Source organism: Rhipicephalus microplus, chromosome 2, assembly GCF_043290135.1.
Source record: "Rhipicephalus microplus isolate Deutch F79 chromosome 2, USDA_Rmic, whole genome shotgun sequence".
Classification (NCBI taxonomy): domain Eukaryota; kingdom Metazoa; phylum Arthropoda; class Arachnida; order Ixodida; family Ixodidae; genus Rhipicephalus; species Rhipicephalus microplus.
Genome location: NC_134701.1, coordinates 189,693,083 through 189,707,904, shown reverse-complemented (window position 1 = coordinate 189,707,904; position 14,822 = coordinate 189,693,083). Strand labels below are relative to the sequence as shown.

Below are 14,822 nucleotides of genomic sequence, written 5' to 3'. Positions count from 1 at the left end.
TTTTGGAGTCGGCCCTTCCACGCCGTCGACGCTAATGCACTACTGGATGACGAACTCCTCAGCACACGCACGAAGTGCCGCACATGGGAAACACATAGGCAGAAATGGCCAACGCGCCATGCCGACGCACGTAGGGGGCGGCCATTTTGGAATTGCCAATGGCAATAGATTGACCGTAATTTTTTTTTTTTTCGTACTCGATTCTAACGCGCATGCAATTTACGAGCTCGCTTAACCGGAAAAAAGGTGCGCGTTAGATTCGAGTAATTACGGTAGGTGTCCTGCGTGAATGGCAGCGGTAGGTGCATCACATACCATGCATGGCAAAGAAGGTGTTGGGATTGAAGTCATCGGGATCCATGTGGTCCTGCTCTTGCCACACTTCCTGCAGTTGTGGCTTGCTTCCCTACAAAAACCCCAAAACACACACAAAATTAAACACCACTTTAAAAAAAAGCACAAAATCAAGCTGACCTGATGCACCCTAATTACAGAACATAAGCAACAGTGATGTTACACTAACAAGATTACCAATAATTGTAGAAGAAACAAAGGCAAACGTTGCATTTTGTTTAGTTACAATTATTTTACACAAGGACTCGAGAGCTGTAACGTCAGCGCGATTTCAAATATTTCCCACTTTATCTCGTTTCAAACTTTGTGGCATACTAGATGTCATGTTCCAAAGAATAACCCCTGAGCGCACAGGACAGGAAACAGGACATAAGATGGGACACACAGAAAGACTGAGTGTAGATGTTTGCCTCTACCCGTATAGTGCCCAGTTTCCCGATTTTTGCAATTAACAATCAGTCATTAGAGTGAACCAACTAAACTGATTTTTCACTTGTTATGCTCAGTTTTTAACTTTCCAGAATTTAGTAGGAAGCCCTCAGTCCTCCCTCTCTCGTCGTCAGGGTAAGAAGGAAGCAGATTAAAGGGGCCCTGAAACACTTTTTCAAGTGACCATGGAATGAATTCACTGGAAGACCTTGTTGCCTCGCGAATTCAACGCCGCAAAAATGTCAAGAATCCGTCCGGTGCGAGTGAAGTTACAAAGGTTTGTCGCATGCAGCAATTGCATTCTTTTTGCTCTCGTCCCGACGAGAGCGCTGCAAACTAAGCTAAGCTAAGCGCCTTGTGACCTGGAGCATTCTTTTTTTTTTTCTTCAAATGCGCGGATTTTTTAGTGTGATCGCGTGCGCACGCTTGGACAAGTAGCGGCCTCCTGCGTTGATCTCTGTAGTGAGTGAGCACGCCATGTTCAAATCAGCCAATGGCTGATAGATGGGCTTACTACGATTGATTTTCGGGCTTGTTCCGTGATTTGTCGCGAGAAGAGAAAGTAATTTTGGGCTTTGATAATTTGTTGTGAATTCCAGGCCGGTTGCTGCACTATAATTATAATATTTGGCTCACGTGTTGTCGGGGGCCTCTACTACCGATCGGCAGCATTTTCTGACCACGCTCAAAAAGTGTTGCAGGGCCCCTTTAAGAGGACCTTTGGTGTTGACACCGTGTGCACAGCATACCGGCTCGTGAACGGCGGGGTGTTCCTTGTGGTGCTTGATGGTCTCGTTGTGCTGCTGCTCCACCTTGAGCCGCTCCTCGGCCGTCATGTTCTCCAGGCTCTTTCGGTACTCGAGCTCCTTGCGCATCTCGTACTCCTTGAACTCGGCCTTGCGCTGCTCGTCGAGGGCCTCCAAGTCCTTCGTTGCCTGCGCACAAAACAAGGATCGGCACACTTTTCACAACCGCCCTGTGCTTCCCCGGAACTGCAGCAGGTTCTCATGACTGAACCAGTGTTGGTAACTATAAGTAGAATAACCTTTTTTCAAAAGAGACACCGAGAAAAATTATTTTTCTCGTATCTGCAAATTACTCTTTCACAATACACAAAACACCATGCTTTGTGCAGGATGTGCAAAACACACGAAAAGAAAACGCGGGCCGCAATGCCACATTGTAGTTCCTACACCAGTCACAATGACATAATTTTGACAGCGTCTTCTAAAGCCCTGTAGTTTTTACAGTGAAATACGCTGTCTTACAAGGAACCTAAATACTCAACTTTTGAAATTTCCGAAAATTTTGTTGAGCAACAATGGCTAAAATAGGAAAAAAACATTGTCATGATGGCATCGTAGATTTTGGTTGGAAATTCAGAAGAAATAATTTTTGTATTGATTTTCTCATCAAATAATTAACCTGTGGGAGTAAAATTAATATTACTAGATTTTTCAAAGGAAATTATTTACCATTCTAAACTACTTTACTGTTTCCTTCAAATGTCTCCTTAAAATTCAATTACGTGTATTTAAAGGGACACTAAAGTCAAACAACAATTTACGTCAAAGTGAAAGCTTAATGTATGACAACATTTAAAATGACAATATTAACAACAACAGTGCCCTACTTACCGAGAAATTAAAGTAAATGCACAAGAACACAGGCGCCGCAGTGGGACATTTTCAAAATGATCCCGATGACATCACATGGACTGCCTACACTTAATCACTAGTAGTAATCAATCTAACTGCACTCAATAAAGAACGTTCCGTGCATTAAGAGAGACAATAAAATGCTGTTTGTTCGTTCTATTTGATTCACCGAAAAAAGGATCATCGGACGTTACAATGGGAAGGGCGTGAGTGGTTCAAAAATTCAATTTTCGCATGATTACACAAGACAGGTGGTGCCACCTAGCGGGGTGCAGTTGAAACAAAAGCATCAGCAATCTCGAAGCCAATGGCGGAAAATCAATCAATGGCTGTTGTTGCTGCTGTGGCTCCCGCTGCTTTCGGTCTGCTGCTTACTATTGCAGTAAAGCGGGGCAACGTTGTGCATGGCAACAGTGACGTGAGATGGTCCAGTCGGTCCGCTTCTTGAGGCGGGTAATTTGAAGTGCACAAATCCGATGTGGAGCACTAAAACGCAGTTTTATTTCAAAATAAACCCTTTCTTGGCACAAAAGTAACACTACGAGGCTTCTGGACCGCCATTTCAACAATTAACGTTGACTTAATAGTTGACTTTAGTGTCCTTTTAATGTCCCAAAGCAACACAATTGTTATGAGGATGTGAAACCAGGGTAGTGCTGGAAAATTTTTCATGAGCCAAGGCTTCCTTAGTAAAGAGGCCTTGACATGTTAATCTCACTGTTTTCAATCTACCATTGTAACTGAAAATACAATGTTCAATAAAGGCATGCATGTAAACAACTTTGCTCGAAGCACGTTTCAATCCCACGGGCCATTTGAAAGAACTTCCAATAAATCTCGCCCCCTCACAGCCCTCCCCACTCTGACAATGTGGTAAAAAAAATAAGCAATGTTATCTTTAAGACCCCTGTGACCTTGGGAACACACAGACGCCAACAGAGCCAGAATGGCTGCCAAGCATTCAGACTGTCATGATTAGACCTTAGAGTTTCCTATAAGTACCCTAGAGGGAACTATAGCACTAGTATCAATGGGAGCTGCAATGCACGGCGCTTCAGCCAGCGTGGCTATGATGGGTAGTGCACAAATTTGGCTAATCTTCCTTCTTTTGTATCTGCTCGGCTTTGAGTGGCTTGGACTGGAGCCACTTTGTCACGAGACGAGACAATCAGCAAATGTTATGCATTTACTCTTTCCCACCTCAACCTTTTGCGCTCACCATCAAATCGGGTCACGGGGTTCACAACAGTCAGTTCTTTGATTCAAAACAAAACCGAAATGCAGCGATAAACAAAGCCACAAATGCAAATGTTCTATGGATGAGACAGCATACAAATGGACTGAACCCAGAGGCGTCACGCAATCATGCATGCACAATTGTCATGCACAATTTAAAAATAGAGAGTCATGCACAATTGAAATATGGATGAGTAAGGGCTAACTGAAACACCTTTTTTCACTTTTATTTCCACCCCTACACTCATAATGTTGGCCCAATTTCACAACGCAAGCTTATCGTGGGGCCTAAACGGTCTACCACAATATTGTAATTACCAATGTGAGATTGTGGGCTCCAGATATTGCTCGCACAAGCTGTTCCAACATCTAATTTCTTGTTAGAGCTCAATTTTTCAATAAATGATGACCACCCGGTTATTCACTGTAACTGTCTACCGAATATTCTCAGTAGCAATATCAGTTCGACCAGCTGGGGTTCTTTAAAGTGCACCTATATCTAAATGCATAGGTGTTGTTACATTTCATTTCTGTCAAAACAACCATTGTGGTCAGGAAATAAACGGGCGTCCCTGACTGATCTTATAAATGCGACCCTTAGCACTATGCTACAGTAGCAAGTCGAAAATTGTACAAACACTCCACTCGAATGTTACAGTACTGTGATGCGGGTTCTTGTTGCTGATTTGTTTCTCCCGGGCTGAGCCTCAGAGAGTTTTGTTAATAAGGACAAAGCCGTTCGGTTTCCAAGAAACACACAAAAAGTTTAATTGAAAAGAAAAAAAAAGGCAAAGATTCCTCACAAAACAAAACACTTAATAAACAGTTGACTGGACATGACGAAACACATCTGTAAACACCCAACAAAAACGTTCAAAGTCAGTAACTAAACCTAACGTTCGAAAGGGGCTGAGTGATGGGAGTAGCGCAAGAGTATCGGTGCAGTCTCACCCACAAGTTGGTTTTCGGCGGTGATGAGAAACCGGAACGCCGTGACTCCTGCGTCACTGCGTGGGCTGGACGAGGACGAGGGAACGCTGGCTGCTGGCGACACGTCGAAAAGCCCTACCAAATCGTGATGGTTTCGGCTTGAGGAGCGTGGACACGTCGGAGACGGGAGAACGCAGGCTGGTGGCGACGCGTCCGGGAACTAGGGTCGACCTAGTCAAGCAGCTGGGCGCACAGCTCGGGCCCGGAGCCCGACGGCTGTAGCTCGCCTGCCGGAACCGAAGTCCGCAGGCTCTGGAAAGGAGTTCAGGACCGGATGGCCACGGTCCTTTGGAGCGGGAACCCGACAGCAGGAGGCCCCGGCCGGTGGAAGTCCTGTAGGCTCGGGTCCGGAACCCAACGGCCCATCTTCAGCGCCCGGTCCGGTGACGACCTTCCGCTTGCACTGCCTGCCTCGAATTCCCCTTGCTCTGGTCTCCCCAGGCTCCTGCTTCAGCTCTGGCCCACTTGTCTCGTTCTCATTGGAGATACTACTGTTTCGTGGTGTCAAGCCATTGGGCCTTGAAATCTCCGTGTTCGCTGCCCATTGGATGTTTTACCTTTTGTTTACTTCACGTCCTGCCACGCATCCTCGTGCTTGACGCTCTTTAACGTCGTCATTCTTGTTTAAGCAGCACCGCACGTGCACTCTGGTATTTCTCCTTTTGTTTTTTTTTTTTTTCGTGACGCGCACTTTTCGAAGGCGCGCACTTTGAACGCGCACCACACATCACATACGCCCCCCTTTTATTCAAGTTTTTTTTTTAGAAAAAAAAAACTGCCGATGAGTGCGCGTTCTGCACTACGTCACAATTAAACCACATATTTGCACCACGCAGTTCAACACATCACCGGGCTACAGTTCGCTACATCGTCCAAATGTCCACACTTAAACTTTAGATTCACCCAATTGCATTTAAAAGTTCTGAAACCCGGAATAAACCTTTTTACTACAAAATCGACTATGGACAAAGCTACTTGTGTCCGCATCTAAAAGTCGAAGTCCAGAAAGAGCTACCGGTTTTCTAACCCTACACTCAGGTTATCGCGTCCCAAACCAGACGCACTGCCCTTCTCGCACGTTTCGAAAGTAACTGTGGCAAACATGCTTTTATGCACTTTCGCTGAAACGCGTGTCTGCGCCCCCGCCGGCCACATGAACGCTTACCGGTCACAGAGGAACAGGGCGCGGTCTCGAGCCGTCGGCGTCGACACGAAACGCACTGAGACACGAATGTCCAAATGCCACAATCTCTCACACAAATGCTTTCTTTTAATTCACCATCTAATGAACACAAGCTCGGGGTGCCCTCAGCAAGCCCAAACGCTCCGACAAGCGTGTGAGGTTCCTGGATTCTTGAGAAGGGATGCCGTTGTGCTCGGTCATTATACAGCTCATCTTGAGTGGACTTAATTATAGGTTCAAAACCAATCACGTTCTCAGGTTCAAGACCCTGTCTGGCATTCTCCATACCTACTATCGAGCCCACCTCCGATTCGATACTGTTTATTTTGAAGAGTGCTTCAGCACTCCCATCGTGTTTTCTCGGACAAATAGCAGTTACGCTATCCTGTGAACTAGAATCCCCTCTCTCTCTGAGTGAGATATACGTATGGTCTAGGACCATTGACGTGGTGCCTGCTGCTACCTCTGTCGGTACAAAACAATCAGTGGCCACTATATCAGAGCCTTCATGGCATTCGCTGCCATCTTCCCAATGACGTTCTAGCGCTCCTTCCATGGAGCTATTGAGAGGTAGCCCTACCCCTTCCCGAAATGTGCTCGGCCTTTGAGACGTTCTGATACACACCTCATTCTGAATGGAACTTCTTTGTTCCCTGCTATCGAAGCTTTGCTCCACCACATTTTCCACAGCTTCTAGGTCGCCCATATCCAGGCGCTCTTCTTCATAGGTGCTTGGCCTCTCAGAGGTCCCCAAGCAGCTAACGGAAGTAATATGTTCCCAGCCAGAGAAGCTTTCCGTCGCTTCAACAAACTCCTCATGACTCCTGCCTTCTTGGCTGTCCACCTCTCTGCCTTCCTCTATCTGAGCTTCTCGCTCCGAAGTAAGGCTGTCGCGAGGCTCGAGGCCAACCTTGCAGGAATCGACTTCCCTCCAGCAAACGCTGCTATCGGAGCAAACATTCACCGCTTGCTCGACCTTCTGCATCGCCAGCTGCCCCCTTTTCGCCATCGCAAGCTCGAGTCGCCGCTCGAAGTCCACCCTCTCTAATTGGAGCTGCTGCTTCAGTATGCATGTCTGACGCTCTAGCAACACTTTATTTTCACGCGTTACGCGCTCTAGCTCCTCCTTCTTAGCTCTAAGCACCAATTCAAGCTTTTCCTTCGCCGCCTTTCGTTCTGCAGCCCGTTGCTCACGCTCCCTCTCCATCCGCTCCTCGTACCATACTCTAAACTCCGCTCCCGTCAGTCCCATTTTATCCGCCAACTCAATTAACTCCCACGTGTTCGTCATCGTGTTAACCGCGTCAAAAAATCTACTGGAAAAACAAACGACTTTGTCCTGTCGCTGCGGACGCCAGTTTGTGATGCGGGGTTCTTGTTGCTGATTTGTTTCTCCCGGGCTGAGCCTCAGAGAGTTTTGTTAATAAGGACAAAGCCGTTCGGTTTCCAAGAAACACACAAAAAGTTTAATTGAAAAGAAAAAAAAAGGCAAAGATTCCTCACAAAACAAAACACTTAATAAACAGTTGACTGGACATGACGAAACACATCTGTAAACACCCAACAAAAACGTTCAAAGTCAGTAACTAAACCTAACGTTCGAAAGGGGCTGAGTGATGGGAGTAGCGCAAGAGTATCGGTGCAGTCTCACCCACAAGTTGGTTTTCGGCGGTGATGAGAAACCGGAACGCCGTGACTCCTGCGTCACTGCGTGGGCTGGACGAGGACGAGGGAACGCTGGCTGCTGGCGACACGTCGAAAAGCCCTACCAAATCGTGATGGTTTCGGCTTGAGGAGCGTGGACACGTCGGAGACGGGAGAACGCAGGCTGGTGGCGACGCGTCCGGGAACTAGGGTCGACCTAGTCAAGCAGCTGGGCGCACAGCTCGGGCCCGGAGCCCGACGGCTGTAGCTCGCCTGCCGGAACCGAAGTCCGCAGGCTCTGGAAAGGAGTTCAGGACCGGATGGCCACGGTCCTTTGGAGCGGGAACCCGACAGCAGGAGGCCCCGGCCGGTGGAAGTCCTGTAGGCTCGGGTCCGGAACCCAACGGCCCATCTTCAGCGCCCGGTCCGGTGACGACCTTCCGCTTGCACTGCCTGCCTCGAATTCCCCTTGCTCTGGTCTCCCCAGGCTCCTGCTTCAGCTCTGGCCCACTTGTCTCGTTCTCATTGGAGATACTACTGTTTCGTGGTGTCAAGCCATTGGGCCTTGAAATCTCCGTGTTCGCTGCCCATTGGATGTTTTACCTTTTGTTTACTTCACGTCCTGCCACGCATCCTCGTGCTTGACGCTCTTTAACGTCGTCATTCTTGTTTAAGCAGCACCGCACGTGCACTCTGGTATTTCTCCTTTTGTTTTTTTTTTTTTTTCGTGACGCGCACTTTTCGAAGGCGCGCACTTTGAACGCGCACCACACATCACAAGTACAAGACTAATTTGAAATATTGCCTTCAACGAGAGATTCGTACTGTAAGGAAAGCTCAGAATGACGACCGACTTACTAATAAAATATGAAAATAATCACATTTACGTCTATACCGAGCTACAACTTATCTTGAGATTGAAGCGAAGGCTACGGAGGCAGAGCTTTTGCCCATTCGTGTTGCTGTGCAAGAAGTACAGAAGCTTGTGGGTGATTTTTGGTTCTGCTCGCTCACAACGTTAGCATATTTTGAAAATGTGAATGAATGAAATATTTTGATAACTCGATGTGTATTTCAGAGTCATAATACCAATATATTCTTCTTGGTGAACTAAACAGCGTGTTTGCTGCCACACACTGACCCACCCTGTCATGGATGCTATGTTTACTTTGGAAAACAGGTGTGCTGGAAAGGTGGTGGTGTCCAAAAAATGGAAAGGAAAGCGTTCTTGAAGAGTGAGCGATAACTTTATTTTACCTCAGACTTACTGCAATTGTCAGAGTCTCATAATAACAAAAGCGGCATTTATCTCAGCAAAGCAAATAAGAAAACTGTAAGTAGACTATCTTTTGGCGCAGTAGCAGGCATGCTGGTTCCATAGTGCCCGCAGTGCTGCCAAGAAAAGTCGCCACAGAGTATAGATACATATTTTAGCCTCCTTTCACAATCCTTCTCAATGTTCAAAGTGAAAATGCTCACTTTGAAGCTTCAAGCATTAAAAAAAAAAAACGCTACTTACAGTGACAATCAGCTTCTTCAGGTCTTCAATTTCAAAGGTGTGTGGGTTCTGGTAATCAATGTGGTGGGGCAACTTGACGCTGTTACGGTCCAGGCCTGCTAGGTAAATTAAAAGCATGTAATTCAAGACATAGAGAAAGTAAGGCAAGCAGTAGTAAATTCTGAAACAACCGCTAGTTAAACGCACTTTTCGAAAAAATTGGCAACAAAATTTTGAAATCTGCATCATGTCCGTTTTGCTTAAAATGTGAACTTACAAAAGCTAAAAGAGCACAGTGAGTAAATGCAACAAATACATAGGTGAGATACTACAAGAACGAAAACTATACAACACTGACACTTTACAAAATGAATGAGAATTGTGATGCCAGTTGGGGTGGTGTCTCTATAATGCAGAGTTAGAGTTGTGCCTCAAGTCAAGCCTTCATAATTATTTACACTCAGCACAGCCGTTAAGTATTTATCACCATTTTTTTAAATTTCTTTTTTCTAATCTAAACATTTTACAGTGTTAATGATTCATTTATTGCAGTGTTCAGTTTGTTTACATTTGGCTTCTATATGCTAACTTCGATCACTCATTTATTATAGGACGTCCCCTGTGCAGTACGTTTACTATGATACCTCCGTCTGTATCTGTATAATCCCCCCTTGTAATACTATTAATATGCACAGTAAGAGAACTCTGACATTTAAACTCTGAACTAACTTAATCTATCAATAAAACTGCGTAACTGTAATGACTATCAGTAATACTAATTTTTCACAGAGCCCAACTAGCCTTGAAGGTCACTGGAAACAGCCGTCCCATTTAAATGCAAGCAGGCTGCAAATTTTTTTTTCATTATCATTGCTTCCAAATTACATGTGGCATACGCACAAGAATAAACCTATGCGTTTTGTGTTATATGGCACATTCAGCTACTCATTCACTACATTTTGTCACGAAACTGCACTTTCGCTACATGAGAGCACATGTCTTAGTGCGTGAAAACAAGCTGCTAGTAAGCAATAACTGTTTTCTATATTCTATCATAATACAAAAGAGGCCACTCACACTACAAAACAACACAGAGACAAATGCATTCAGGACTTTTAGAAATAATGCAATTGGGAGCTCTGACTCGACCAAGTTTACATTACAAACTCAACAGATTGGAAGCATCAATTTACCAGCTGAAAACCTAAATGACCAATCTCCAGCAGGGACCTTTAAAAGAAAACTAATGATATATGTGGTTTAACCTCCCAAAACCATGCTACAATGCAAGATGCGGTAGTGGAGAGCTCCGGGAATTTCGACCACCTGAAGTTCCTTGAAGTGCACCTAAATTCAAGTACACAAGCCTCAAGCATTTTGAACTCCATTGAAAATGCGGCCACCGCAACTGGGATTACATCCCATAACCTGCGGGTGAGCACTTGAGCATCATAAGAGGAAACTACTTTTTCATGTACCTTGTGTCCACATCGACCACCTGAAGTTCCTTGAAGTGCACCTAAATTCAAGTACACAAGCCTCAAGCATTTTGAACTCCATTGAAAATGCGGCCAACGCAACTGGGATTACATCCCATAACCTGCGGGTGAGCACTTGAGCATCATAAGAGGAAACTACTTTTTCATGTACCTTGTGTCCACATCACAGGACAACCCTAACATAAGAGCTTTCTTTCTTCAGTTCATATTACTAAAGACCACTCATTACTAAAGAGCATATTATTAAAGAGTTATCAAAGGAAGTCCCTGAAGCTGACGTATCACTTGACACCTTGTATCAGAATATGTCAACAGACAAGATTTGTGACACTTGCAGTTCAAAATCAGAAATGCCCGTAGAAAAAGACTCACCAAGTTCTTTCTCCTTGGCCTGCACGGTGAGCTTTCGCAACCTGTCCAATTCAATCCTCTTGAGCTCATCCAAGCGGTTCCGGACATCGTGCTTTACAAACTCAAGTTCGTGAGCCACGTTACCAGACTGCAGAAGAGAACAACAGATTTCCTGCCGCTGTCTCAAACAAGTTCACACACGCATTGACAGCTCACACAACCGAATGTATGTCGTAAAGCAGCTTGAATGTTCCATAAAACACAGCCTACTTTTTCTCTTATTTGATCACACACATTGATAATTCAGCTGTATATGTCTGAAATAGCCTAACTGCTGAATTTACGGAGGTAAATTCTTTCTTTATGTCATACTTGTGTCCACTACATTGTTACCAAAGAGTCTCTGTGCAACATAGTACCGCATAATGCTGCAATACGTTCCTTGGGGCACATAACTAAGTAAATAGACCATTCGTCTCCACAAGATGCCCACATAATTTCATACCGAGGGTTTGAGTTCATCATTAAATATGAGTGAAATGCTTTTCAAGTTCAAAGATATTAGGTGGCAAGATATCCTACACAACAACAAGTGGCTGTGATGCTACTTTTAACTATTGTCACCAAGACCATAGCCCTTAGGAGTCAGTGACTATATTCCACCCTGCCAGATGAATTCAGAGAAGAGAAAACATAACTCCAGCATAGAATTACCATTTTACACATACCACCACCAATACCGCCTGCGTTTATTTGACCATGCACCAACACAGCTTATTGCACAAGCTCAATTTCAAAAAAAACCACGATGATAATCTATGCTACATTACTCGTGTCATCCGGCGACTTTGATCCTGAAGTTCTAATGAGGAAACCTGCTAGACATCTTGTTTTTGCTAACTCAAATATTTTTAAAGTGTACATCCTGCAGGCCTTTGAAACCAGACCAGAGCTTGCAACATCGAAAATTCTTGGTTAAATAATACTTTTTTTCAGTTTTTGCATATAATTGGTAACCTATTGTTTTGAAAATTTTACTTCCAGACTATAGCGGTTTTTAGAGAATGTCCGTAAAAGGCAACATGTCCTTATTGAATACCTATTTTTCTCATCATACTCAGGCCTCTTGAAATGCACGAAATTTCCCCCACGATATAATTATTCTGAAGAAATAATGCAACCCCACACAATGCAGAAAGAGAGAGAGAAAGCTCTTTAATTAAATATGGAGAATTCTGCCGGCATAGCACAATTAATTATGGTTTCTGCTGCTTGTTTTACTGTGCTTCCTGTAACAGTCATTCAGTTTAACAATTAATTGAAGGTGATTCTGTTAATTGGTTAAGGTGCATCTTTCACCTGAAGTTGGATGTATTCATTCACGAATACAAGCCAACATGATGCCACATCACATCACAAATCAGTACTGTACAATCGCAAAAAATACTGTCAAAATTATTCTTGTGTGGTATTGCACTTTCACTTCAATGATGAGTTCTAGTCATGCAGTCAATGTACACAGCTTTTCTATGATAAGCACTATGAAAACAGGTAAGATTCCTGATATCTCATGCATTGTATCTGAATAAGAAAATCTTATTTGGAAGCAACAATCTGCATTTTCCATTTTCCTCTGCTGCCCTCAGGCATTTTCGTAGGGGCTGAAAAAACTGGCATTACTGGAACAAAGGCTTTTGAGACCAGGAAGCGTTTCACGACTTTTCCCCTAGGGAAGGGCGCACGTGCCACAGCATCGTGGAAAAAGTAAATTCTTATAATCCTGTCATACACACCTGCTGGCATCTTTGCCACATTTAGATAGATTAAGTGCAATTACATCAATGTAATATTAGAAATAAAAACCATTCTTTCTTTTTTTTTTCATATTGCAAACATTGCAAACACAATTAGATAGATTAAGTGCAATTACATTAATGTAATATTATAAATCAAGAACATTCTTTTTTTTTTTATATTGCAAACATTGCTCAACAGAGCTTGCATGACCATATTGATGATCAACAATAAAAACAAATACAAGAAAGTTAAGCACGAGACAACTGTCCTTTTACGTGACATTTGCCCGTGAGAACTCTATTGAATGCAAGTAAAGGCCTCACAACAATGCCTAGCACTTACAATAAGTGATCAATCACAATTAGAAGCAATCAGGTCACCACAGGTGAGTGAACTGAGCTAACTCAAGATCTCTTCTCGTGCAAACACCAAGGTAAATCTCCATTTCACATTAACTTAACATGCAGCGAGCATGATACTCCTTCCATCTAGAAAACAAACCATGTTACTTAAAAGTGTACATGTCGCCAAAATCATACAAGATTAGATTGCTTAACAATACTCTCCCGAAGAGGTGTCAGCTAATAAACTCAATCTTCCCCTTGTACCAGTAAGTTATCTGACAATCTATACATCCGGTGGTGCACATACGAGAACCACAGTTTTGGTATTGATTTACTTTCAAAGGACGCCATGATTGCAATTCATGGCATGATCATATGGACTTACACAAGGGACACACGAATCATTATTTTACAAGCTTATGCAATCAAACGAAGGCAGGACAGTACTTCTGATAGTACGATAAATGAAAAGAACAAAATTTGTTAAAGACCTCATGCAAGAGAAGTGACAGTAGTGTCACCCAGTCACAAGGAAAGAAAGGTTAGTGCAACGAGGGTGATGCAATCTTATAAATTTGGTTAACTGAGATGCAGCTGAACACAGTACAATAAAATTGTTTAGTGTGAATGTCAGGGATGAACACTGGACAACCATACAAAACATTAAATTACTTACCCTTATGTCATCGATGTTGACAGCTTTTAGCTTAGAAGAAAAGTCTGGGTCATCCTCAAGCGCTTGAACCACTTCCTGAAGGTAGCGACTGTACTCCAGGCCCTGTTCAATATAATGACATTATCGTTAGTGCAGATGACACTTTTTTTTAGGTGGTCAATGGACACATTGTCATGTTAATGACACGTCATCGTGTGTTCATTATTATCTAAAAGAAAATATACACGAAGGAAAAGGCTGAACGTACGAAATCGGGAGGCTCTTCAACGGTGTTTCCCTTGGCTGGCTCTTCTGGCTTTTTCCTTTTGTCAACCGGCGGTCCGACAACTCCTTGCAATATAAGGAGCAACAGGCAAGCTGCTAGGTGCGCTTTCATGGTCATTCTGAAAACAAGACCTAAAATAAGTTTCGTGGTTCCTGTGACGAGTGCATATAGGTCACAGGGTCAACAAACGACTGCGAAATCTGGGAGCATCGCAGTAATGACACGTGTAACGGCGGGATTTGAAGAGCTAATGCGGAAGATTTGCGGTATTGCTACTATCTGAAAACAAGTGACGAAAGGTTTGGCAAGCAGCCGGCGACGGCTGACCAACCGGTGGACACTCACTTACGAGAAAACTTTCAACGGGGACGTGCACTGCAACTAGATAAAAACGTCTCTCGCGACAATCATCGAGTGACAAGGGAGAAAGTGGGTCTGATGACAGAGCCCAATAAATGCCGGGGCGAAAAAAGAAGAAGAAGCAGAAAGGAAGACAGGAGATAACAAACAGGAGTATGATCGCACTCGGATCGATTGATCGCGAACACGCGCATTATAAACCGGTTTTTTTCCGAAGCAAGGGAATCCCCAAGCAGCACCAGACGCTGACGACAGATAGCAATCGCGTTGATTCGGACAAACAGATGCTACGAGCAACAGCTGAAGTTGTGAGAGCTCGGAAAGGTGCGATTATTAGATTACGTCCATACGCACGTCACCTGCGCGAAGACAGCTGTCTAAAAGCACAAGGTACTCACTCTTTAGGTGAACTTTAACGAGGAGCGGGAACGGCGTGCTTTTCAAACAGCCGGCGGGCGTGCACAGGTATCACGACGAGAACCTCATACGCGACGTGGAACTAGCCAGCGTCGTCCTTCGCTAGCCCGCTGGATTCATA

General features: G+C 44.2%; 1 protein-coding gene across 4 annotated transcripts in view; it reads right to left on the bottom strand.

Annotated features, from left to right (window-relative positions):
• Window positions 1-14,822, bottom strand: part of NUCB1 (Nucleobindin 1) — a 34,799-nt gene extending 19,977 nt beyond the window's left edge. The window contains exons 1-7 of one of the 4 annotated variants that reach the window (XM_037421718.2): window positions 14,683-14,822; window positions 13,907-14,042; window positions 13,660-13,761; window positions 10,864-10,990; window positions 9,014-9,111; window positions 1,533-1,718; window positions 316-406 (exon numbers count right to left, since the gene is read on the bottom strand). In XM_037421718.2, coding sequence (XP_037277615.2) covers window positions 316-406; window positions 1,533-1,718; window positions 9,014-9,111; window positions 10,864-10,990; window positions 13,660-13,761; window positions 13,907-14,041 — 739 coding nt within the window. In that variant the 5' untranslated portion in view covers window position 14,042; window positions 14,683-14,822. Of the gene's footprint in view, window positions 1-315; window positions 407-1,532; window positions 1,719-9,013; window positions 9,112-10,863; window positions 10,991-13,659; window positions 13,762-13,906; window positions 14,043-14,269; window positions 14,414-14,682 lie in introns of those variants that run through there. The other 3 variants (XM_075887172.1, XM_075887171.1, XM_075887170.1) reach the window with 3 other exon arrangements.